This window comes from Anas platyrhynchos, chromosome 2, assembly GCF_047663525.1.
Source record: "Anas platyrhynchos isolate ZD024472 breed Pekin duck chromosome 2, IASCAAS_PekinDuck_T2T, whole genome shotgun sequence".
Taxonomy (NCBI): Eukaryota; Metazoa; Chordata; class Aves; order Anseriformes; family Anatidae; genus Anas; species Anas platyrhynchos.
Window position 1 is genome coordinate 159,013,342 of NC_092588.1, and position 23,203 is coordinate 159,036,544.

The 23,203-nt window shown below is 66.1% G+C and overlaps 3 protein-coding genes across 5 annotated transcripts in view; 2 read left to right on the top strand and 1 right to left on the bottom strand.

Annotated features, from left to right (window-relative positions):
- LOC101800715 (uncharacterized) overlaps positions 1 to 22,410 on the bottom strand; it is a 35,209-nt gene extending 12,799 nt beyond the window's left edge. Inside the window, exons 1-12 of the mRNA XM_072033972.1 lie at positions 22,020 to 22,410; positions 20,823 to 21,224; positions 20,551 to 20,677; positions 20,262 to 20,375; positions 19,735 to 19,845; positions 19,488 to 19,607; positions 18,421 to 19,139; positions 16,297 to 16,464; positions 2,941 to 3,342; positions 2,213 to 2,339; positions 428 to 541; positions 149 to 259 (exon numbers count right to left, since the gene is read on the bottom strand). Coding sequence (XP_071890073.1) covers positions 149 to 259; positions 428 to 541; positions 2,213 to 2,339; positions 2,941 to 3,342; positions 16,297 to 16,464; positions 18,421 to 19,139; positions 19,488 to 19,607; positions 19,735 to 19,845; positions 20,262 to 20,375; positions 20,551 to 20,677; positions 20,823 to 21,224; positions 22,020 to 22,259 — 2,755 coding nt within the window. The 5' untranslated portion in view covers positions 22,260 to 22,410. The remainder of the gene's footprint in view (positions 1 to 148; positions 260 to 427; positions 542 to 2,212; positions 2,340 to 2,940; positions 3,343 to 16,296; positions 16,465 to 18,420; positions 19,140 to 19,487; positions 19,608 to 19,734; positions 19,846 to 20,261; positions 20,376 to 20,550; positions 20,678 to 20,822; positions 21,225 to 22,019) is intronic.
- Positions 7,161 to 10,152, top strand: LOC113842967 (tigger transposable element-derived protein 3). The gene is made up of 2 exons (XM_027452917.3): positions 7,161 to 7,437; positions 8,053 to 10,152. The coding sequence occupies exons 1-2, from the start codon at positions 7,404 to 7,406 to the stop codon at positions 9,867 to 9,869; spliced, it is 1,851 nt and encodes a 616-aa protein (XP_027308718.3). The 5' UTR covers positions 7,161 to 7,403; the 3' UTR covers positions 9,870 to 10,152.
- LOC113842969 (uncharacterized) lies at positions 11,831 to 17,393 on the top strand. 3 transcript variants are annotated; one of them, XM_027452928.3, is made up of 4 exons: positions 11,831 to 12,008; positions 13,907 to 14,305; positions 15,299 to 15,502; positions 15,677 to 17,393. In XM_027452928.3, exons 2-4 carry the CDS (start codon positions 13,918 to 13,920, stop codon positions 16,714 to 16,716), a joined length of 1,632 nt encoding a protein of 543 aa, XP_027308729.3. In that variant the 5' UTR covers positions 11,831 to 12,008; positions 13,907 to 13,917; the 3' UTR covers positions 16,717 to 17,393. The 3 variants fall into 3 exon arrangements, with proteins under 3 accessions (XP_027308729.3, XP_027308727.3, XP_027308728.3); XM_027452926.3 differs by having other exon boundaries at positions 11,832 to 12,008; positions 13,671 to 14,305; XM_027452927.3 differs by lacking the exon at positions 11,831 to 12,008 and having other exon boundaries at positions 12,078 to 14,305.
- Positions 22,411 to 23,203: the final 793 nt, after the last annotated feature.

Genomic DNA, 23,203 nt, shown 5'->3' on the forward strand with positions numbered 1-23,203 from the left:
AGCTCCACGCTGAGCCCGAGGAGAAGCTGGCAGAGACTGCGGTGACAGCAGGGTCTCACGCGGGGAATGTCCCCAAGCAGAGCCAGGAGCCCGAGCCCGCCTCTCTCTGCCCCTCTGCCACTCCACCTGGGGGAAGTTTCCAACTCACATGTACTGGGGGCCTCCATGCTCTCCTCTCCCTCGGAGCCATCGTGACTTTCAGCCAGAGTCTCCTCGTATTTACCCCACGAGCTGTCGTCGGGACCAGGGAAGGAAAATTCTGCGCACAGAAGGAAGGACAGCGTGAGTTTACGCTCACACCTTATGGGGGATTTCGGGAACGACGGCAGCAGCGGGTAGGAGCCGACGAGGAGGGCAGAAGCAAGGAGAAGAGCACAGAGAGCTGCTTTCCATCACCCCACCGGCTCCCGGGAACTTTCTGGCTCACCGGTGCTGGGGTCCGTGGGGGTTTCTCCTCCCTCAGAGTCATCCTGGTCCTCGGTGTTGGGATCCTCTCCCTGCTCGATCCGCGACAGGAGGTCGGGTTTGGAAATGGCGGTGTCTGTGTGTAAAAAAGGGATCAGAAGGTTTCCTTCGCCCGGCGGGACGGAGACTCCTCAACCTTTGCCCACCAACCTTCCTTCGCTGCTGGGGAGGACGGGGAATGGAAGCAGAGGCTTTGGGAAGATGCTCTCCCACACCTGCACCCGCTCACCTTGTCTGCGCCCTGGGGACATGAGCGGACTGCAGGAGCACACTCTGCTCAGGTGAGGAGCACCTCCCAGCCTGCAGCGTGAGGAGGAGAATAAGAAAATGCATCTGTGCTTACCTCCAGGCTTCCTCTCTTCTCCTCTGTGCTAAGGTCCGCGGATCCATTGCAATGGGAGCTTCAGCTTGGGGACAGAACCAGAGCTGTCAGCCAGCGGCAGCAGCGGAGGTGCCCTCCCCACACGGTTCCCTCCGGCCCCGGATTGCCACAGCCAGAACCGTTCCTTCCTACTCGTCCGAGGCACAGGCTGCTTGTGGATTTTGGTGCGGGAAAGGGGAAAATCGCAATCTCTCCTAGCAGGGAGAGCGGAAAACTTAATTTCGAAACAACAAGCGTTTGTCTCTGGGCATTCATTTCCACCACTGCGCTACTGGATCCGTTAGCCTTATGCGAGGACCTCGCCTCCAAACCCGGTTACTCAAACCAAGGAAACCTTCAGATTAAGCACAGATACATTTTTCTAAGCTCCAGGCTCAGACCCACAGATCCCTTCCAGCAGGACCGTTCCTGTGCACCCAGAGGAGGATGCAGGATTGTTTTTTTAAACAGGAGAACGGGGGCAATATTTATCCTTTACCTTTTTCCTTTGCGCACAAGAACCGTCTACGTGATTAAAAAAGAATGAAAAAAAAAAAAAAAGGAAGAAAAACAAGAAAAAAATGATGAAAGGCCCTGGATCGCCCAGGCCTGGAGGGCGGGATGGTTGTCTACCGGGGATGTCAGTGCTCTCAGGTGCTGCAGGAGGATGCTCAGCCAAGGCAAAGAGCATTTTGCAAAACACAGGCAGGTGCTGCGAAACCCTGGTGAGGGCAGCACGCCTCCAGAGGTGCAGCACAGGGCATGGCCCACAGCCAGCACTGCAAGGCGCCCGCAGGGCACGATCCTGCAGCCTTGAACGCGCTGCCCCGAGCCCTCCTGGAGAGCTGCAGAAGCCGACATTAAAACATTTGGGGACAAAGATGTTCCCCGGCACCAGGCTGGGGCTGGGCAGAGCGCTCGGGTGGACAAACCTCACCCTGCTTCCTCTGGGCTGGAGGGGATGGAGGATCCCCTATGGATGGGGGTGGAAGGAACCCGAGGCAGGGCACCCCCCTGCTGCTTGCTCTCGCCCCAAGCAGCAGCGCGCTGATGCCCCCAGCGCAGTGGATCTGTGGACCTTTGCGGGACCAAGAAACTCCCCGTTCTCCCCATCGTCGCTGGGCTCGAGGGTCTCTCGCTTCCCCTCCTCACTACCCAGGTCCTCGCCCAGCTCCTACCGGCCACGGAGACCGTCAGCGAGACGGGGTCACCGCGGTGCTGCTCACACCTCGTGCGCCTAGCACCACGAGGAGCCGTCGGGAGCCAGCACAACCCCTGACCAGACCCCTCTCATCACCCCCCCTCCCCGATCCGCCGGGCACAGCCTGGCCCTGGAAGACCTGGGACACCAGCAAGCGAGGAGGAAAACCCCAGGCAGATTTTTACCCATGGAGATCACGGCCTCGTAGTTGCCTTTCATGATGTGCCTGTAGAGCTCTTTCTGCCACTCGTTCAAGTTCTTCCACTCCTCCTCCGAGAAGCTAAACGAAGCGTCACTGAACGCCACGGGGACCTGCAATTAGAAGCCAACGTATGCTCGGCTGTTTTGCCTCTTGCTGAAGACAACATCTGGGGATGTTTCCTCATTCACACTCCCACACGTCTCGTTCCTGCCCCGTGCCTCGGCTCAGGCAGCCCGGCGAAGGGACGTGGTGGGGTTTTCCCCCATTATCTGCCCACCCCTCGTGCCCTATTTGCCCTCCCGGTGCTGCAGGCAGCGCTTCTTGCTGGGCACGGGCTCCTTCCTCACTTTATTTTTGCTGCAATTCTGCCGAAACCACCTCCAAAGAGGAACTGGGCGCACTGGGCAGGCACGTGGGGCTGAGCCACACCACGCTCGGCGTGATCCCAGCACCATCCACAGCGGGGGATCCACGGCCCCACAATGGGTTTGAGCACCACGGATGGGTGCTGGGGGGCACGTAACCACCCAAAAGGACCCAAAAAGCCCCAAAATGACCCAAAAGGATCGAAAAGGACTCAGTGAGCAGACAAGCCCTGTGGTGCTGGGCTGATCCACACCACTGCTGTCCTTCAACTGGGTTGATGGTGTGGGCTTCCGTGCCCCGTATAGGGGTGGGGGAAGCAGCACGGGGGGCAGCGGACCCCGTTACCTTGGGGACCTCCCCTTTGGCACCGGGGGGCAGGCGGAGGATCCAGAAGTTCCTGTTCCTCAGCAGGTTCTCCATGTTCTCCAGGCGCTTCTGCAGCTGCCCGTACTCCTGGATGAGGGTGCCCAGCGCCGTCCACTTGCTCTCCAGCTGGTTGCCGAACTCCACCGCCGTCTTCTCGCAGCCGATCAGCTTGGTCTCGGCCATCCTCATCCGGCCCTCCAGGTTCATCAGCTGGGCCGCCTGCGCGTCCACCTTCCTGTCCACCGCCTGCACCTCGGTCACCAGCGTCAGGGACAGCTCGGCGGTGGCCGGCAGCTCGGCCTCGCCACCGGGCCCCTCCTCGGGGGCTGCCAGGGGCTGCTCCAAGGCCAGCTCCTGGGGCTCCATGGCCCACTCCAGGTCCTGGGGGATAAAGAGGGGGACGAGGCCGAGCTTGGCACCGCTGTGGGCACCCCAAGGGGGGGGGGATTTTTTTTGGGGGGGTGGGAAGCGGGTGCTTACCTGCGCGGGGGCCCAATCGGCCATGGCCCGTCGGGGGGCGGCGGAGGGGAGAAGGAGAGAGGGGGGTGAAGGGGGGTGAAGGGCGTCCAGGGGGGGGTCTGGGGGTGTCCAAGGGGGGCGGCAGCGTCTCAGCAGCGGCGGCTTGGGGCGGGCAGGGCGGGCAGCGCGGCCATGCCGAGAGCGCGGCGCACGCTGGGAGACGAGGAGGAGGAGGAGGAGGAGGAGGAGGAAGGGGAGGAAGGGGAGGAGGAGGAGGAAGAGGAGCAGCGACCCCTGGTGGGGATGGGGGGAGGTGGGGGGGGTGCGGCTCCAGGCGGTGGGGGGGGTGGGGAGGGGGTGGGAGACGGTGGTGAGGCTGCAAAACGGTGCTGAGACTGCAAACGCTGCAATTGCAAACGGTGTGGCTGCAAACGCTGCAACTGCAAACGGTGTGGGTGCAAACGGTGTGGGTGCAAACGCTGCAATTGCAAACGCTGCAACTGCAAACGCCGCAACACGCGGTGCTGCTACTGCAAACGCTGCAATTGCAAACGCTGCAACACCCAGTGCTGCTACCGCAAGCGCTGCAATTGCAAACGCTGCAACACCCGGTGCTGCTACTGCGAACGCTGCAATTGCAAACGGTGTGGCTGCAAACGTTGCAACACCCGATACTGCAACTGCAAACGCTGCAACAGCCAACACTGCAACTGCAAACGGTGTAGCTGCAAGCGGTGTGAATTGCAAGCATGGCAGTACCCGGCACTGCAACACCCAGGGCTGTGACACCTCGCTAACACCTCGCACTGCAACGCCAAACGTTGCAACAGCCGGCACTGTAACTGCAAATGGTGTGGCTGTAAGTGGTGTGAATTGCAAGCGGTGCAATTGGAAGGTGTGTGGCACTCGGCACTGCAACAGCTGATGCTGCACAAGCCAGTGCTGAAACTGCAAATGGTGCGACACCCGGCACTATGACACCCGGTGCTGTGACTGCGAATGGAGTGACAGATGGTGCTGCAACACCCGGCACTGCAAGTGTGAACACTGCAACAGCCAACACTGCAACTGCAAGCAGTGTGACAGCCGGTACTGCAACACCTAGCAGTGCAACAGCAAATGCTGTGACTGTAAACACTGTGACACCCAGCACTGCAACACCCGGTGCTGCAACTGCAAGCACTGCAACAGCCGACACAGCAACTTCAAATGGTTTGGCTGCAAGCGGGGCAAAACCTGTCACTGCAACAGCCAACACTGCAAAACCCCGCGCTGCAACTGCAACCACTGCAACGCCCAGTGCTGCAACACCACACACTGCAAAGCCTGGCACTTCGACAACAAATGCTGCAACAGCCAACACTGCAGCTGCGAGCAGTGCTGCTGCAAGCGGTGTGAATTGCAAGCACTGCAATTGTAAGCTGTGTGACACCCGGCACTGCAACAGCTGACACTGTAACTCCCAGTGCTGCAATTGCAAACAGTGCAACACCCAGCACTGCGACACCTGGTGCTGCAACTGCAAACGGTGCAGCTGAAAACACGGTGACACCCAGAACTGCAACACTCAGCACTGCAACTACAAACACTGCAACAGGCAACACTGCAACACCCGACACTGCAACATCTGTCGCTGCAACCGCAAATGTTACAGCTGTAAACGGCGCAGCTGCAAGCAGTGCAAATTGCAAATGGCGCAACACCCGGCACCGCAACAGCCAACACTGCAAAACCCCACACTGCAACTGCAAACACCCACCGCTGTAACACCTCACACTGCAACACCAAACAGCGCAACACCCAGCGTTGCAACACCCAGCACTGCAACAGCAAACACTGTGACTGCAAATACTGTGACACCCAGCACCACAACACCCAGCACTGCAACACCCAGCGCTACATCAGCAAGCACTGCAACACCTGACACAGCAACAGCAAACACTGCAACACGCAGTGCTGCAACTGCAAACCCTGCAAGAACCAACACTGCAACTGCAAACAGTGTGGCTGCAAACTGTGCAAATTTCAGGCACTGCATTTGCAAGTGGTGGGACACCCAGCACTGCAACAGCCAACACTTCAAAACCCAGCGCTGCAACTGCAAAAGTCGGCACTGCAACACGTGACACTGCAACTACAAACACAGCAACTGCAAGGACTGCAACACCCAGCACTGCAGCTGCAAACACTGCAACTGTAAGCACTGCAACACCTGGCACTGCAAGAACAAACACTACAACACCCATCACTGCAACACCTGGCACTGCAACAGCAAATGCTGCGACTGCAAACACCGTGACACCCAGCACTGCAACACCCATCACTGCAACACCCAGTGCTCAAACTATTGCATGTGCTGCACCCAGCACTGCACCCACTGCAACACCCAGCACTGCAGCACCCAGCGCTGCACCTATGCTGCATGCTGCACCCACAACTGCAACACCCAACACTGCACCTGCTGCACCCAGTACAGTGACACTGCACGCAGCACTGCACCCACTGGAACACCCAGCACTGCACCACCCAGTGCAGTGCCCACTGCAATGCCCAGCACTGCATGCACTGCACCCAGCACTGCAGCACCATTCTCCCCCCATGGGTTCGTCACTGCTGGCACCGTCACCAGCGGCTCCCCACCACGGAGCCCTCGTGGTTGGCACCCGCAGACCCTGCTCTGATGTCCTAGCACCTTGCTGATGTCATCTCACACATGACATCTGACTGCTGATGTCACCCCGCACAGATCTGATGTCACCCCCCGCTGCTGATGTCACACAACGTCACCATGATGCCGCAGAACCCCAAAACGGCCGAGGTTGGAAGGGACGTCTGAAGGTCACCCGGTCGTCACTCTGATCGCTCTGATGTCATCCCACATCCCTGTGGTGTCACCCGGACAGCTCTGACGTCATCCCAGAGCGCCGTGACGTCACCCACCCCGCTCTGACATCACCCCGCGGTGCTCCGGTGCCATCTCACACCCCGCTCTGATGTCACCACGCACCCCTGTGACGTCACCCACACCGCTCTGACGTCATCCCAGAGCGCCATGACGTCACCCACACTGCTCTGACGTCACCCCACAGAGCTCTGACGTCACCTCACACCCCTGTGACGTCACTGACACCTCTCTGACGTCATCCCAGAGCGCCGTGACGTCACCCACACCTCTCTGACGTCATCCTAGTGCGCTGTGACGTCACCCCACACCACTCTGATGTCACCTCACATACCTGTGACATCACCGACACCTCTCTGACGTCATCCTAGTGCGCCGTGACGTCACCCACACCGCTCTGACGTCACCTCACACACCTGTGATGTCACCCACACCTCTCTGACATCATCCCAGAGCGCCGTGACGTCACCCCACACAGCTCTGATGTCACCTCACACCCCTGTGACGTCACCCACACTGCTCTGACGTCATCCTAGTGCGCCGTGACGTCACCCACACCTCTTTGACGTCACCTCACACCCCTGTGACGTCACCGCTATCACGCCCAGCCCTCTGACGTCACCCCCACCCCGTGACGTCACCCAACCCCCTGACGTCACCTCCCAGGCCCCTCCCCTCCCTTTAGCCCCGCCCCCCCAGCACGCGCCGCTCCCGCCCCGCCCCCAGAGCCTGGCCCCTCCCCTCCCGTCCCCTCATTGATTGGCAGGCGGCTCAGCCAATCAGCGCGGCGCTTTTCGGCCCAGTGGGCGGGGCGAACGGGGCGGGGCGGGGCGCGCGCTCCCGGTGCGGGCAGCGGGGACGCGCGGGGCGGCGGCGGCGGCGCGGGAGGGGCCGGGACCGGCACCGGCACCGGGACCGGGACCAGCACCGGGGCCTGGCGAGCCGCTCCCCGCCGCCCTCCATCCCCGTGCCCCCCCCGTGCTCAGCCGTTACCGGCAGCCCCCCCCCAGCAGGGCCCGGCATCACGGCGGCCGTGTCGCCCCCCGAGCGGAGGAGGCCCCGCGGGCACCGGGCCGGAGCCATGAAGGAGGGCCGCGAGCGCCTCGTTGCTTTGGGTAAGGCACCGGGGGGGGGGGGGCTCCCGGGGGGCTGCTGCCACCGGGCTGGCACCGGGGGGGGGGGCTCGGTGCCGGTGGGGGACGGTGGCACCCAGCTGGACCCCCCCCGGCTCGTAGCCCCCCGGCTCGTAGCCCCCCGGCACGTAGCCCCCCGGTACATAGCCCCCCGGTACGTAGCCCCCTGGCTCGTAGCCCCCTGGCTCGTAGCCCCCCGGCACGTAGCCCCCCGGTAAGTAGCCCCCCGGTCTGTAGCCCCCCGGCACGTAGCCCCCCGGCACGTAGCCCCCCGGCTCGTAGCCCCCCGGCACGTAGCCCCCCGGTAAGTAGCCCCCCGGTCTGTAGCCCCCCGGCACGTAGCCCCCCGGTACGTAGCCCCCCGGCTCGTAGCCCCCTGGCTCGTAGACCCCCGGCACGTAGCCCCCCGGCACGTAGCCCCCCGGTACGCAGCCCCCCAGCCAGCCCTTCCCATGGTGAACGGGGATGGGGGTGGCACCGGGGACGGGGAGCTCGGGGACAGGCTGCCCCTAGGATAACGGGCACCACGGTAAGGTGTCGGGCCAAATCCTGCAGGATTCGCACGATTTTGCCCCAAACGCACCCGTGTCTCCGCAGGGGAATGGCTGGGCACGAAGACGAGGAGCGAGGAAGGGGACTCGGAGCCCGGCACGGTGCCACCGCAGGAGCAAGGCTGCGGCCACGGCGGCGTCGCCGAACCGAGCCCCGGTGCAGGTGACGGGGGCTTCATCCCCCCGCCGGTGTTCACCGAGACCCCCGGCACGCAGCGGGGGCGGCCGCAGCACGAGTGCACCGAGTGCGGCTTCGGCGCCGAGCAGAAACCGGAGCTGGTGCGGCACCCGCTGGCACGTGCCGCCGCCTGCCCCTACGTCTGCGGTGCCTGCGGTCGGGGTTTTGGCCAGCGCGGTGGTCCCGCGGCACGGCTGGCCGGAGCCCCCCCCGGTGCCAGCGGGTGCGCCGGGACGGAGGTGGGGGCACCCCGCAAAGAGCGCAAGGAGCTGTCGCTGACGGAGAAGGTGCGGGTGCTGGAGATGCTGGACGGCCCCAAGGTGTCGCAGAGCGAGCTGGCCAAGCGTTTCGGGGTGTCGCAGCCCCAAATCTGCCGCATCATCAAGAACAAGGAGCGGATCCTGAGCGAGTGGCACCACAACAGCAACCCCGAGCGCAAGCGCAAGCGGGAGGGCAAGGACGTGGCCGTGGAGGCCGCGTTGCTGCGCTGGGTGGAGAGCGCCCGAGCGGCCGAGCTCCCCGTCAGCGCCCCGCTCCTGCAGGTCAAGGCCAAAAACCTGGCCGAGGCGCTGGGCAAACCGGGCTTCGAGCCCAGCGGCAACTGGCTGGCCCGCTTCAGGCTGCGCCACAACATCGCCCTGGAGAAGCCGCCCCGGGAAAGGGGGGACGCGGAGCAGCCGGGGGCCGAGCGCTGGAGCAGCGCGGTGCTGCCCGAGCTGCTGCGCAGCTACGCGCCCTCCGAGGTGTACAGCTGCGGGGAGACGGGGGTCCTCCTGCAGCCCCCGCTGGCCGAGGAGGATGAACCAGCCGGCCCCGGCGGGCGGCTGACGCTGCTGCTCTGCGCCAACGCCGACGGCACGGAGAAGGCGGCGCTGCGGGTGGTGGGGCAGAGCCCCCGGCCCCGCTGCCTGCGCGGCGTTAACCTGCAGCACATGCCCTGGAGCTACCGTGCCAGTGGCCAGGCCCTCCTGACCGCCCCGCTCTTCGCCGAGTGGCTGCAGGACTTCAACGAGGAGATGCGGCGCAAGGGGAAGAGCGTCCTGCTGCTCCTCGACCGGCGCCAGGCGCACCCCTACCTCGAGCTCTCCAACGTCAGGATGGTCTTCGTGCCCCCCGCCGCCGCGCTGGCACAACCCCTGGACCGCGGCATCGCCCGGGACCTGAAGGGCCACTACCGGCGCCGGCTGCTGATGCGGCTCCCGGCGGCGCGTGGCTCGGAGCAGCCGAGCCTTTTGGATGCCCTGCACATGCTGGTGCAAGCCTGGGGTGACGTGCGCCCGGGGCTCATCGCCAGCTGCTTCCGCGCCGCCGGCTTCAGCCCCGACGCCAGCCCCGACACGCTGCTGGCACCCGTCCGCTTCGGCCAGGAGCAGATCGAGCGCTTCGTGCTGATGGACGAGGGGCTGGAGCGCCTCGGGGAGCCGGCAGACGCCGAAACGGCCGAGGTGGCGGACTGGGACGGGGGGACGGTGGAGGGCGAGGATGCCGGGGAGACGGTGGTGGCACAGCCTTGCCCTTCGCAGCCCGAGGTGTGGGACAGCCTGGCCACGCTGCGGCGGTACCTGGAGTGCCGGGCCACCTCCCCGGATCTCTTCCAGGCTTTCTACGCGCTGGAGGACGCCGTGCACGCCTTGTCCACCAGCTCTGGGCGAGCCCTGCACGGGGACGCTTGCGCCAAGCCGTGAGCTGGGCACATTTTCAGCCGCGGTTTTGCAAGCTGGGGCAGCGGCAGCAGCACCCGGTGCCACCGCGGAGCTGCCCCGGGTGGGCTTCGCCCCAGGGTGGGGGGACGTTGCGTTGGATGCAGTGGAACGAGGGTGATGCTGCTGTGTTGGTGGTGTCCCCGCGCCCGGAGGATCCATCCCGTGTGGCCCCACGAGGGGCTGGCGCAGGCGATCCCGGGGAGCAGGGGGCTGGAGCCCGGAGATCTGCAACGGGTGCATTAAAGCGGAGCGTCAGCAAACCGCAGAGCGGGTGGCGTTTGTCGTAATTTAGCACAATTTCCAGCGCAGCAATTAGCAAAGCTCCCCACCGAGCGCCTCCGGGCTGGGGTTTTGCTGCCCACAGCAGCGGTGCCACCCCCCAGCCTCCCTTTGTCCCGTCACCCCGGGCTGGGGACGTGGGCTGCCCGTCCCAGCGGCACTGAGGCTGCTCCCCAAACCCCGCAGATGGCACCCATGGGTGCCCTGGGGGTCCCCTACGCAGCCCCCCCATGTATGCCCGTCCCCAGCACGGGGACGCTGCCATCCCCTCCTGCACCAGGATCCAGGAATTGGGATGGGACGGGGCCGTCCCCACAGCTCTGGGGCACCCCAGGGAACCTCATGCCCCCCACCCTGCCAGCACCCTGGTGGGGGTCCCCACTGGGACCCAGGGGAAGGGTCAGCCCCAGCGTTAAGAGGTCAAACTGGTAAAGGGCACCTTGATCCCAGTACAAACTGGGTCCTGCTGGGGTATTGCCCCCAAAAGTGATGCTGGTGGGGACATGGATGGGGGCCAGGCACCACGGGGAGAGCTCAGTGTGGGGCAGAGTCTGCAGAGGGATATGGGGGGGGGTCACGGGGTGTTTTGGGCAGGGGGAGCCCCTTGGGACACAAATAGGGCAGGACACACGAGGTGCCCACTGGGGTTCCCGGGGCAGGGGGCTCGAGGTGCCCATCGGGGTGCAGCGAGCAGGGTGGGCAATGGGGTTTGGGGGTGTGGGGGCAGCTGGCCCAGGCAGAATTCATTGGGGTGCACCGGGGGGGTCCCCTGGAGTACCACGGATTATGGGGGTACCCCTGGGGGTGCAGTGGGCAGGATGCACCCGGGTGATTTTGGGGTGTATGGGGTGGGGGGGGTATAAGGGGCACCCTCTGCATTGCATGGGGTGGGTGCAGGGTGCCCATTGGGGTGCTCGTAGGTTCGCCCAGGGGTACCTGTGGGGGGGGCACAGGGTGAAAGGGGGGGGGGCATGGGGCTGCGAGCAGCATTGGGGTGCTTGGGATGGGGTGCAATGGGCAGGAAGGACGGGGAGGTGCCCACTTGGGGGCTGGGGGGGGGTGCCCGGGCCCCCCAGGGGTGCAGGGGCAGCGTGTGCTGGGGGGCATCCATCGGGGTGCGCGGCACACGGGGGGGGACAAGTGGCACAAGGGGGTGCACGGGGAGGGTCTTTGGGGTGCAAACAGCACGAGGGGGGTGCAAACAGCACCGGGGGGGTGCAAACAGCACGGGGGGGGGGTGCAAACGGTGCTTGGGGGGGGGTCCCGGGATCCTGGGGGGGGGGGTCACACATGGATGCCCAAGGACTGGGGCGCATTGGGCACCCCGGGGGGTGCGGGGCCAGGACCGGGGGGGTACAAGTGTGTGTGTGGGGGTGGGGGGGATACCGGGAGACATCGGGGGGGGTGTGAGGGGGGGTCCCCGGTACCGGGGGGAGCAAGGGGGGGGGCGGTTGGGGGCAGACGGGTACCGGGGAGGTGCCGGGGACGCGCCGGGGCGCACGGTGCGCATGGCGCAGGGGGGGGGGGGGACCCCCTTGGACGTGAACCCCCTTGCTCACAGGTCCCCCCCCCCGTAACCCCCCCCCAGGGTAAGGTCGGGGAGGCTTCATCCGACAGGGGGCGGCCGAGCCGCGGCTCCCCGGGCCCCCGCGCGGCGCCGCTCGGAGGCGGAGGAAATGAAGGCGAGTTCCGCCGAGGCGGGAGCCATTACCCGCCGCCACCGGACCTGAACCTTTCCCCAAACCGGCCCCCACGCCGCTTTCCCCCCCCCCCTACCCCTTTCCCCCTTCCCCTTTCCCCGTTTCCCCCCCCCCTCCCCATTGCAAGCCCGGCTCGGTACAGGTAGGCTCCTCCTTGCATGCCCCTGCGGGGAGAAACCCTTAAAGGGGGGTGGGGGGAAAAAGCTTAAGGTTGCACCCCCCCTCGTGCTGGTTGCAGCTTTTGGGGTGGGGGGGGGCCCGGGGGCAGGCACCGGCCCCAACCCCTTTGTCCCCGGTGCCCGTCGGAAGCGCGAACAAAAGGCGCCCGGTGGAGGGCAGGGCGCCGGCTGTGCCCGGTAGCCCCCCCCCCAAAAAAACCCTCCGGCCCCGGGTGCTGCAGCCCCCCCCGATGCAATGAACCGACCCCCCCCCGGGTCGTCCTCACCACCCCCAGCCCCCTGGGGTGAGGCCTTTGAAGGGGGTGCGAGGGGCTGGAGGGGACCCCCGGGGGGCACCCAAGGGTGGGCGCCCAAGTCCGTAGCGGGGGTCCTGGAGGTGTTTATAGGGGATGATTGTTGGGTTGTTTTTTGGGGGGGTTGATTTTTCTGCCCCCCCCAACCCCGTCGGGGGCTGTCCTGAGGTTTTCAGCCCGGCCACGGGATGCTCGGAGGGGACCGCGCCGTGGGCTCGCGGTGCCCAAGGGCTTTGCCATGGGGACACGAGACCTGCCCCACAACCGGGGGCCTCACCACGGTGTCTGGGTTTTCTCCGTCCTCTTAGGGCATTCACCGTGGCCAAGGTCTTCGGGGTTGCCCTGTGGCCCGTGCTGCAAGCCGCAGATGTTGGCCATGGCCAAGGTGTTGAGCGTGGCCTTGAGGCGCTCGCCACGGCCGTGGTCGTCACCCCAGGGCTGTCACCAGGCGCTTTTCGGGGCCCTGAGGTGCTCCCCATGGCCTTCGCTGGTGTCTTTGCCGTGGCCTTGAGGTGCTTGAGGTGGTGAAGGACTTTGCCGTAGCTCCAAGGCTCCCTTGATGGACCTGAGAGGTTCACCATGGCCAAGGCCTTCGCTGCGGTGCTCACCGAGGCCCTGAGGCTCCCACCACAGACAAGATCTGTGCCGAGGCCTGCGGCACGGCCAAGGCCCTCACCGTGGCCTTGAGATGCTCACCACAGCCTTCACCACGGCCCCAACACCTGCTTTTTGGCCAAGGTCTTCACTGTGACCCCGAAACCCTGTCCCGTGTCCCTGGTGCTTTGGCCAAAACCACCTCGCCGCAGCGCTGCGGTGCTCGCCATCACCACGGCCCCCGTTGTGGCCCTGAGGTGCTGCCCCTGGCCAAGGTCCTCACCGTGGCCCAGAAGCAGTTGCTGTGGTGCTGAAGTCGTCACCGTGGCTCCTGCCACAGCCCCGGGACGTTTGCCGAGGCCACGTCCCGGAGGCACTCGCCGTGCAGCCAGAGATGCTCGCCACAGCCTCGCCGTGCTCCCCGTCGCCCTCAACGCGGTGCCGAGGCCTTGAGGCGCTCCCCATCGCCCCGAGGGGCTGCTGCCCCCCCTCAGCGTGGCCCTGAGGCACTCGCCGTGGCCCCGGGGTGCCGGCCCGTGCCACGGTCCCACCGCACACCCCATGACCACGACCCTCTCCGCGGCCCCCCCGTGGTAGCTGGCTGGGGGCCCTGGGTTCCTGTGGTTGGAGAGGGCTGGGGGTCCCCGCTGTCACCTCCCCCCCCCAATGCCATAGGGACCCTGTGGGGTGACGCGCTGCCACCACCCACCGCTGCCCTTTCCTTTTCTCCCCTCCCAGGTGCTCTCGAGCCGGGGCGAGGGGATGAGGTGCCCCCCTGCCGCGTGGTGTGCCGAAGCGGCTCTTTAGATCCTCCCCGGCCCGAGCCTCCCCTGCCATGGATGCCTCGGGGGCTCTTGCTTCGGCTCCCTCCTCCGCGGCTCCCTCGGGCTCCCGCAGCCCCATGTTTCCCCCAGGAGCTGACAGAGAGGAGTGGGGACCGAGGTTCAATTGTGCCCCTTCCACCTCTGCCGCAGCCTCGCAGGCGATGCCAGCATCTGGCCGGAAGAGGAAGGCCAACTTCTCCAATGACGAGACCGAGACCCTGGTCTGGAATGTGGTCCGGCATTTCAGCGCCCTGTACGGGTCTGAAGCCCTGCGGGCTCACCCCGTGCGGCGGAAGCAGCTCTGGACCCAAATCCAAAGCCGCGTCAACTTCCTGGGCTACACCGAGCGCTCCATCGACGACCTCAAGCACAAGTGGCGCGACCTGCGGCTGGACGTCAAGAAAAAGATCACCTCCAAGAAGCACCTGCCCATGAACCGCGCCGGCGGGCCGCTGCACAAGCCGCGCCTCACCCCCCTGGAGAAGATGGTGGCTTCCACCTTCCTGCAGGCCAGCCACGACTCGGAGCCCGAAATCATCCTGGACCCAGGTCAGTCGTGGTGGTTCTCTGGGGACAGGAGAGTTGGAGAGGTTGCAGCCCCCGCCGGAGCTCTTCGAGTGATGCCCGGCTTGGGAACCCCACCGGGCTGCGGTCCCCCCCCCCCAGCTCCGGGCTCTGTGCCTGCTGGTGCGGCGTGGATCGTGGAAGATTTGTGGGTTTTGCTCTCTTTACGAGGTTTGTGTCGGGATGACAGCACGCAGCAGGGCTGTGGCCCTATAAAATCTGAAAGCTGGGTGCGCTGGGGTCAAAAACCCACCCTGGAAATAAGCTGGGGGCGACGGGAGCGCCTCAAACGTTTTGGGGTGGGTCTTGGTTTAAAATTCGATGCGGCGCCTGGCCTTGCTGGGTGCCACCTCAAGGCAGCTGGTAGAAGACGGGATGGGATTTTATTGCCCCTAATATCGTCAGGGATGGTGTCCCTCGTGCTTAGCGGAGGTCAGAGGGAGCAGGAGCAGCTGCGGCGGCACCGAACCGCGCCGTCCTCCCGCTGCGAGGCTTTGGTGCTGTCCAGGAGGCAAAAAACCCCCTTGCCCTTTCATTTCCTGAAAGGGGATGTTTTTGGCTTCTTTATACCCCAAAGGACACCCCAGGTAGTTCCTCTGCTTTCCGCCTTTCAGCTCGGCCCATCGGGTGCCAGCGGGGACGGGCGGGCAGCGTGGGTCTCGTTTTGCTTCTGGAGCAGGCTCAGGCTCTTTGTGAACCAAACGCGGTTATTGCAGAGCAAAAAAAGCTCTGGGCTCAAGGCAGAAGCCCTGGGGGGGTATTCAGGGGGTGCCAAGTATCCCTGAATACCCCCCAGTCGTGCAGGTAGCCCTGAGGGAAGCACATCGGTGTGACCGTGTCCCCTGTGCCGTGTCACCCCCCTGCACAGTACTCGGGGACCCTTTTTTGGGGGACCCCTGGCTGCCCATAAAGCCGGGCCAGGCGAGCTGGCAGTGCCATTGTTGCAGCAGCTGATGCTGGATGCTCTCTGTCCCGCAGATCTCTTCTTCCCCGGCGCCACCAAGCAATCCTTCATGCACCTGCAGCCCGGCGTCAGCCACCCCAGCATCTACATCGACACCAACGGGCAGCCCTCGTCCCTCCCCGACGTGGAGGGCTCCGCCGTGCCCCGCCTGGCGGTGCAGAGCCCGGACCCCTCGGGCATCTGCGAGTACAGCCGAGGGGAAGGGCAGAGCAGTTCGGGTAAGGCTGCTCCGGGGTTTTGTGGGGGGGAGGCTCTCGGCACGGCGCTGGGGTCCCGTGGGTGCTGTGCATTTGCCTCCTGGGCTGCACATCCCAAAGGGTTTCGGGTGCGTGCCTGTGGCAGCGAGGTGCGCTCACGGGAAGGTTTCTTTTCTTTTCTCTTCTCTTTTCCAGCCGAGTCGGGACCAGAGCTGCGGACCCCAGACATGACAGCCATTTCCCCGTCGCTGCGCAACGAGTCCCTGGTCTCCTACGCCTCCATGTCGGAGGAGGAGGAACGGGAAGGCCGGGAGGGGGAGAGGGGCCACCACGGCGGGGCCATGGGGCTGCAACCCGGGCCCGAGACCCCGATGCCCGCGGAGGAGGACATGAAGCTGTCCCGCCAGGCCATGCTGATCCGCCGCTGCAGCTCCCAGGGCTCCGTCACCTCCCTGCCCGAGGACCCCCTCAACCCCGTGGACGCTCACTCGGACTGGGGACACGAGGGGGTGTCCGACCTGCCCCCCCTGACCCGCTCGCTCGATTCCTCCTCGCACCCCGAGGAGCAGGCGGGGGGGCCGGGCCCGGAGATGGGCGCTTTGCCCAGGGTACTGATGGGCCCCACCTGGGAGAAAACAACCGAGGAGGAGCCCCCGGCTCGCTCCCCGCTGCACGGCGGCGCCCTGACGGAGGAATCGCTGCCCTCCTCCGCCTCCCCCCCGGGGGACGCCCCCGCCGCCCCCGGTCCTGCCCGCGGCGGTGGCATGGGCTGCTCTCGCCTCCGGGAGGAGCGCCGGGAGAGCTGGAGGACTAACATCCACCACCTGCTGGACCTGGAGGAGCAGTGGGACCAGCTGTACCACCAGGAGCTGGCCATGTGGCAGGAGGAACGGGCCACGCAGCGCGAGGAGAGGGCCCGCGACCGCGAGCTCCAGTTCCGCCTGCTGGGCGTCCTCACGGACATCCGCGACGAGCTCCGTTACCTGCGCCAGGAGAGGGCCAGCGCCCGGCAGAGCCAGGCACCCCAACCCGAGCCCCATCCGGACCCCAGCCCTCTCCTCGAGCAGCCCAAAGCCGAGCCCAGCTTCCCCGAGCCGCAGGCTGGGAACGCCAACTGGGCAGAGCCCGCCGTGCCCAGCCGAAGCCCTTTTGGCAACCGGGGCCGGGGGCGGCGCAGGGGGCGGCCGCGTGGCTCTGCCTCCAGACACAGACGGCTCTTCCTCACCAACAGCTAGGGCAGGCGGGGACGCTGTCCCATGAAGGACGTGGTATGGGGACGGCTCTCCCTCCCCGGGCGTGCGGTGTGGGTGCCTGGCCACGGCACGGACCGATGGGTGCGCTCACGGTGCCGCACGCGCGCGCGTGTTGGTGTCACGGAGGCGTGCGGCCGTGAGCGAGGTGTTAGCACCAATTGTGCCACCGTGCCCGGACCCCGTGAGCACGGGGAAGGTGCAAGGGGACACGCCGGCGAGCCCCGGGTCAGGAGGCGGCAAGGCACACTCGTGTGCCAGGTGTGCGCGCACCCCCGGGAGGTGCCCGCGGCGGGAGGCGTGCATGCGCGGCGCTAGTCGAGTAGGATTTACTACCTTGGGGGGGGTGGGGAGTTAGGAACACTTAGTCGCGGACGCGCCAACATTTTATGCAAATCATTTAATGACCTAATTTGCATATAACCGTAAACCTCTGTTAAAAAAAAAAAGAAAAAAAAAAATCCCCCAAAAAACAGAAAAGCCATCTCCGTGTGTGTGTGTGTGTGTGTGTGTGTGGACTCAGTGCTGGGGCGGCCGTGACCCCCATCCCCACCCCAAATCTTGCTCGTGTTGATGCCACGGGTGCTGCTGTGTCATGCTGGTAATTCGCCCTGCCCGCGGTGCCTCCTGGCTCTAATCCCCCCCCGGTGCCAGCACGGTGCTGCCGTGGCCCGGGGGGGTCTGGATGTGCCCGTTTGCCGTGAGCCCACTGCGGGGTTGGGGTCCCCGCCAGCTCCAGCCCTGCTGGGTGACCTGGGTTCAACCGAGCCCCCCCAGGTGGCCAGGTCCTTTTTGGGGAGGGGGACAAGAAGCAGCTGGAGGCGTGAGATGGGTGCTGGACACTGCAGGCCGGGAGCATTTTATTTGCAGCAACACGATTCAGAAATACATGGGGAGGGTGATGCGGGGAGAGGTGGGCTCCGGTCTCTGTGCGAAGCCCAGGGCTCGATTCCCAGGGGAGGCTTCGCTGCGAACTGGTGCCCAGGAGCGCAGTGAGAACGCAAGAAAAACCATAAATGCTGGGATTTGGTGAGAATCGCTAGAAAACAGCTTTACAAGGCAGGGAGTCCCTGCTGGGCTGGGGCTGCTGCTGGCCCTGGGGGACCCAAATGGCCACGGGAGCAGCCTGGCCCTGCCTCTGGCTCCGGAGGTGATGCTGCCACCCTCCTGGGGGGGGCTCCGTGGGGGACAGGGACTTGGGGGGGGGACACCCCGCGGGGCTGTGGCGAAGGCGCTGCAGCCCAGCACGACTTTATTCCGCGTTGCATCGTCCATACAAAAAAAACGACACCCCAAGCACTGTACAGAGCGGGACGGCGCGGGGAGTAAAAATAAGCAGCGGGGGCTCGGAGGAGGTGGGGGGGGGGGGCAGAGCAGCAGGCGGGGACGGCGGCGGGGGGCAGCGTGGGGGGGGCATGGCAGGCAGCAGCTCCCGTCCATCATCCCCAGATTGTCTGGCGGGGGCGAGCGGCAGGGGGGTGGCGAGCGTCCCTCCATGGTGGGGCTTTGGGGGGGGGAGCAGAGACCCCTCCCCACATGCGGGGCAGGTGGCACCACTGCCTGCGCCCCCCCCTGGCCGGGCGCCTGGATTTGGTACAAAGCTCCGTGGCCGGCGCGTGCCCCCTGTCCCCCCCCAAAAAAAAAAGTCCTGGGGAAGGGGGCATCAGTCCGCAGTGGGGCCATCCCCTAATCCCCGGGGGGCAAGCCGGGGGGGGGCAGCGGCGGGGGTCCGGCTTCGGCCCCGTGCACGCGCTGGTGGTCCTTGAGGGACTCCTTGTAGCGGAAACTGCGGCCGCAAGCCGGGCACTGGTAGGGCCGCTCGCCCGTGTGGATGCGCTGGTGCTTGAGCAGGTTCTGCTTGCGGATGAAGCTCTTGCCGCAGGCGGCGCAGACGAAGGGCCGCTCGCCCGTGTGCAGCCGCTGGTGGTTCTGCAGGTGCTCCTTGCGGCTGTAGCACTTGCCGCACTCGGCGCACTTGTAGGGCCGCTCGCCGCGGTGGATCATCTGGTGCCGCACCAGCCCCGAGTGGCAGTTGAAGCTCTTGCCGCACTCGGCGCAGGGGTAGGGGCGCTCGGCCGCGTGGCTCCGCTGGTGGATCCGCAGGCTCTTCTTGCCGCTGAAGCTCTTCCCGCACTCGGCGCAGCCGTGAGGACGTTCCTCCGACGGTGCCGCCGCTGACGGTGCCGGGACCCCCCCGGGATCAGCTCCCGGCCCCGGTTCCGCACCCAGGGTTTTGCCCAGTCTGTGCTGTGCGGGCAGGGCCCCCCCGGCCACCGCTGCTTGTCCCTCGGGGCTCCCGAAACCAGAGCCTGGGAAGAGCAGCTCTGTCGAGGCACCCGGCAGCACCTCCTCTGGGGGCTCGGCGCGGGGACACCGCTCCTCCGTCTTCACCAGCAGCCCCTCGCTGGCTAAAAGGGGGAAAAAGGCCACGGTCAGCAGCTGCTGGGGACCGGGGATGGCCCCAAACTGGGGGGCAGCACCCACAGCCCAGCCCAGAGCTGTGGGGATGTCCCTGGTGCCTCCCTGCCCGATCCTAACGCATTTTTTCAGCATGGCCAGGGCATAGGAACGGCCGCAACGACCGAAATCAGTGGGAGCAGGGGCTCTGCCCCCGTGGCACAAAACTGGGGGCCATTCCTGAGCTGCACCAGCATGGACAGGGTCTGCAGCGGCCGTGGGGAAGAGCAGGACCCGCACAGCTCCTGCTGGGCTGAGAACCCCCCCCCCCCCTCAATTCAGGCTCAGGCATCGCTCACCGGGGCCGGGACCGGTGAGGATTTCCCTCTCCGGCAGCTCCCAGGGCTCCCTGACGCACGGCTCTTCCTCCTGCTTGATCCACGACAAGAAATCATGCGCCGTGATCAGGGCGTCCGCACCTGCGGGGAAGGGAGGGAGGGGACCTCAGGGCCGCGTCCTGCACAGGGTGGGACAGGGAGGAAAACGCCCCAAAAAGCCGGCACCGAGCGCCCGGCTGGCGGATCCCACGGGCGCTGCCGGCCACACCTGCACAGGGGTCCGCGGGCATCCCCCGGTCCTCCCCGAATTGCTGCTCCCCCACGAACGCCACCTCCTGCTTGATCCGGGACAGGATGTCGGAGGTGGAGATCAGCGGCTCTGTTCGCAAGGAGAGATTTGGCTGGCGCCGGGCTGCAGCCACCCCGCGCGGCCCCGCTCCTTGCTGGGAACGGCCACGGGGTGGGGGCAACCCTGCTCCGGCCACGCTGAGTGTCCCTGTCCCATAGTGGTGACAGGGCCTTGAACACCCCTGGGGGAGCTGTAGGATGGGTGGCCACGGGACATTCCTTGGGGACGGGTGGCCACGGGACATCCTATGGGGATGGGTGGCCATGGGATGGTCCCTGGGGATGGGTTATAGGATGTCCCACGGAGATGGGTGACCCCAGGACATCCCACAGGGATGGGTGACCATGGCACAGCCTATATGGACAGGTGACAGCCACACAGCCCTTGGGGACGGGACGCTGGGGACGTGCGCCCTAAATGCAGGAGGGAGGGAGCCGATGCCTCACCCGCGCAGGCGTCCGCCGGCAGCTCCCGGGGCTCCAGGTCCCTCTGCTCGGGGACGCAGGGCACCTCCCCGCGCTCCAGCCGGGGCTGGGGGTCGCTCCTGGCCAGGGCTGCGTCTGCTCAAGGAGGGGGGGAAAAACAGCGCGGGGGTCGCAGCGGCGGCCGAGATCTCCCCGTCGTGGAGTGGGGGGAGAAGACGGCGCCGAACGTCCCCGGCCGCCGGGAAAAAAAAAAAGGGCAAAAAGGGCAAAAAAAAAAAAAAAAAAAAAAAAAAAAAAAAGGGCTGTTTACCCAGGGAGATCAAAGACTCGTAGTTCTCCTTCACCAGGTTATTGTACAGCTCCTTCTGCCACTCCTCCAAATTCTTCCACTCCTCCGCCGAGAAGTAGACGGCAATGTCAACAAACGTCACCGGCACCTGCGGGGACAGGTCCGCGGGCAGCTCAGCGTCCTGGGGACACCCGTCCCTTCGATATCCCGGCCACGGGGACTTGTGCAGCCCCCACAGACGGTCCCCAAAAGGCTCCTGAGCCACCCCCTGCGCCCACCCCGGCCCTGCCCACCTTGGGCACCTCTCCGCGGGGGCCGGGGGGCAGGCGCAGCACCCAGAAGTTCCTGTTCTTCAGCAGGTTCTCCACGTTCTCCAAGCGCCGCTGCAGCAGCCCGTACTCCTGGATGAGGGTGCCCAGCACTGCCCACTTGCTCTCCAGCTGGTTGCCGAATTCCATGGCGGTTTTCTCGCAGTCCAGGAGTTTTTTCTCCGTCGTGCCGGAGCGACCCTCCAGGCTGAGCAGGCGGGTGGCCAGCAGGTCGATTTTCCTCTCCATCGCCTGCACCGTGGCCACCACGGTCCAGAGCGAGGCCTCAGCCGAGTGCAGCTGCGCCTCCCGCACGTGCGCCCGCTCGGGCAGCAGCGGGGGCTGCAGCGGCATCAGGTGGGGGGGCTCCACGTTCCACTCCTGCACCTGCACCGCGAGGAACAGGCTGGGGAGGGGGCACGCCAGGTACCCCCTCCCCCAGGTACCCCGGACCCCGCGGGTACCCCCGTGCCATGCCCAGGTCCCCAGCTGTGCCATGGGGAGGGCGCAGGGCTCCTCCTGCCCCCTGACCTTATTTTTTTGGGGATTTTCTGGTTGTGCCTGGGTGGAGGAAGGAGTAGGGTGGGCAGGGAGCAGTGGGGCCACCGGAGCATTGGGGGTCAGCGGGGCACGGGGACATCCCGGGGCTGGAGCCCCTGGTGGAGCATCCCGGGGACATGGGGGCATCGTGGGGACAACGGGGGCATTGTGGGGATATGGGGACATTGTGGGGACATGGGGACATCATGGGGTCACGGGGGCATCCGAGAGGAACGTGGGCATCCCGGACAGGGCTGCAGGGGGACATCCTTGGGGGGGAAGATGGGGACATCCAGGAGGGAGATGGGGACATCCCGGGGGCACCCCGGGGGCACGGGGACATCCCGGGGGGGAGATGGGGACACCGAGGGGGGACACGGGGACACCCAGGGGGGACACGGGGCTATCCCGGGAGGGCCATGGGGGTACTCGGGTCCATTTGGGGGGGGTCTGGGGGCTCTGCTCCATGTCCCCAGCGCCTTTTCCAGGGACCCCCGGAGCGGGGCCCCGTCGGGGAGCGCCCCAGCAAGGCGGGCGGGGCGGCTCCGCCTCCGGGCCGGGGCCGGGGCTCGGGACCGGGGCCGGGCTCGTCGGGGGAGCCCCAAACCGAGCCGAACCGAGCCGGCCCGGGCCCGTTCTTACCTGGGCGGGCGCCCACTCGGCCATGGCCCCGAGGAGCTGGGCCGGGCCCCGTTGGTTAGGGCCGGGCCTCGGCGGGGAGAGCTGGCAACCGCCGGGCCCGGGGCCGTTCCCGGAGCCGTTCCCGGAGCCGTTCCCGGGGCAGCTCCCGGGGCCGGTACCGGGGCCGCTGTCGGTGGTTGAGCGCTGCGGGCCGGGCCCCGCCGCCCCACCGAGGAGCCAGGGGCAGCCGGGGAATTGCATCCGCCTCGCCGGTGCTTGGCGGGCGCGGGCGGGGGGAGAGCGAAAGAGGAGAGAGAGGAGAGAGGAGCACTGCCGCCTACCGGCCCGGCACCGGCACCGGGAGAGGCACCGGGAACCGCACCGGGAGTGGGACCGGGAGAGGAACCGGGAGAGGCACCGGGATGCCCCGCCGGGAGGCTCCGTCCTGCGCCCCCCCCCCCGCCATGGGACGCGGCTGGCACGGGGAGATCTGTGGGGATTCGCTGTGTGGGGTGGGGGTGGAAGGGGGCAGGGGGCAAGGGGGGATAAGGGGGACAGGAGGGGGACAGGGGGGACACTGGGGATCAGAAGGGACACGCAGGATAAGGGGGGGACGAGGGGGATCAGGAGGACAAGGGGGACAAGGAGGGGACACTGGGGATCAGAAGGGACAAACAGGACAAGGGAGGGACAAGGGGGTCCAGGAGGACAAGGGGGACAAAGAGAGGGACTATGGGGACCAGAGGGGACAAGGAGGGACAAGGGGGACAGGAGGGGACCAGGAGGACAAGGAGGGATGAGAGGGACAAGGAGGGGGACAAGGGGGACAGGAGGGGATATTGGGAATCAGAAGGAACAAACAGGACAAGTAGGGGACAAGGGGGACCAGGAGGACAAGGGGGACAAGGAGAGGGACTAGGGGGACCAGAGGGAACAAGGAGGACAAGGAGGGACAAGGGGGACAAGAAGGGGGACAAGGGGGACAGGAGGGGACAAGGGTGACTAGGAGGACAAGGGGGACAAGGAGAGGGACTATGGGGACCAGAGGGGACAAGGAGGGACAAGGGGGACAGGAGGGGACCAGGAGGACAAGGAGGGATGAGAGGGACAAGGAGGGGGACAAGGGGGACAGGAGGGGATATTGGGAATCAGAAGGAACAAACAGGACAAGTAGGGGACAAGGGGGACCAGGAGGACAAGGGGGA

Coding starts and splice junctions, on each gene's coding strand:
- LOC113842967 (XM_027452917.3), top strand. CDS start 7,404: ATGAAGGAGGGCCGCGAGCGCCTCGTTGCTTTGG. Junction 7,438..8,052: donor CGAGCGCCTCGTTGCTTTGG/GTAAGGCACCGG, acceptor GTGTCTCCGCAG/GGGAATGGCTGGGCACGAAG.
- LOC113842969 (XM_027452926.3), top strand. CDS start 13,768: ATGGATGCCTCGGGGGCTCTTGCTTCGGCTCCCTCCTCCGCGGCTCCC. Junction 14,306..15,298: donor CGAAATCATCCTGGACCCAG/GTCAGTCGTGGT, acceptor TCTGTCCCGCAG/ATCTCTTCTTCCCCGGCGCC. Junction 15,503..15,676: donor GGAAGGGCAGAGCAGTTCGG/GTAAGGCTGCTC, acceptor TCTCTTTTCCAG/CCGAGTCGGGACCAGAGCTG.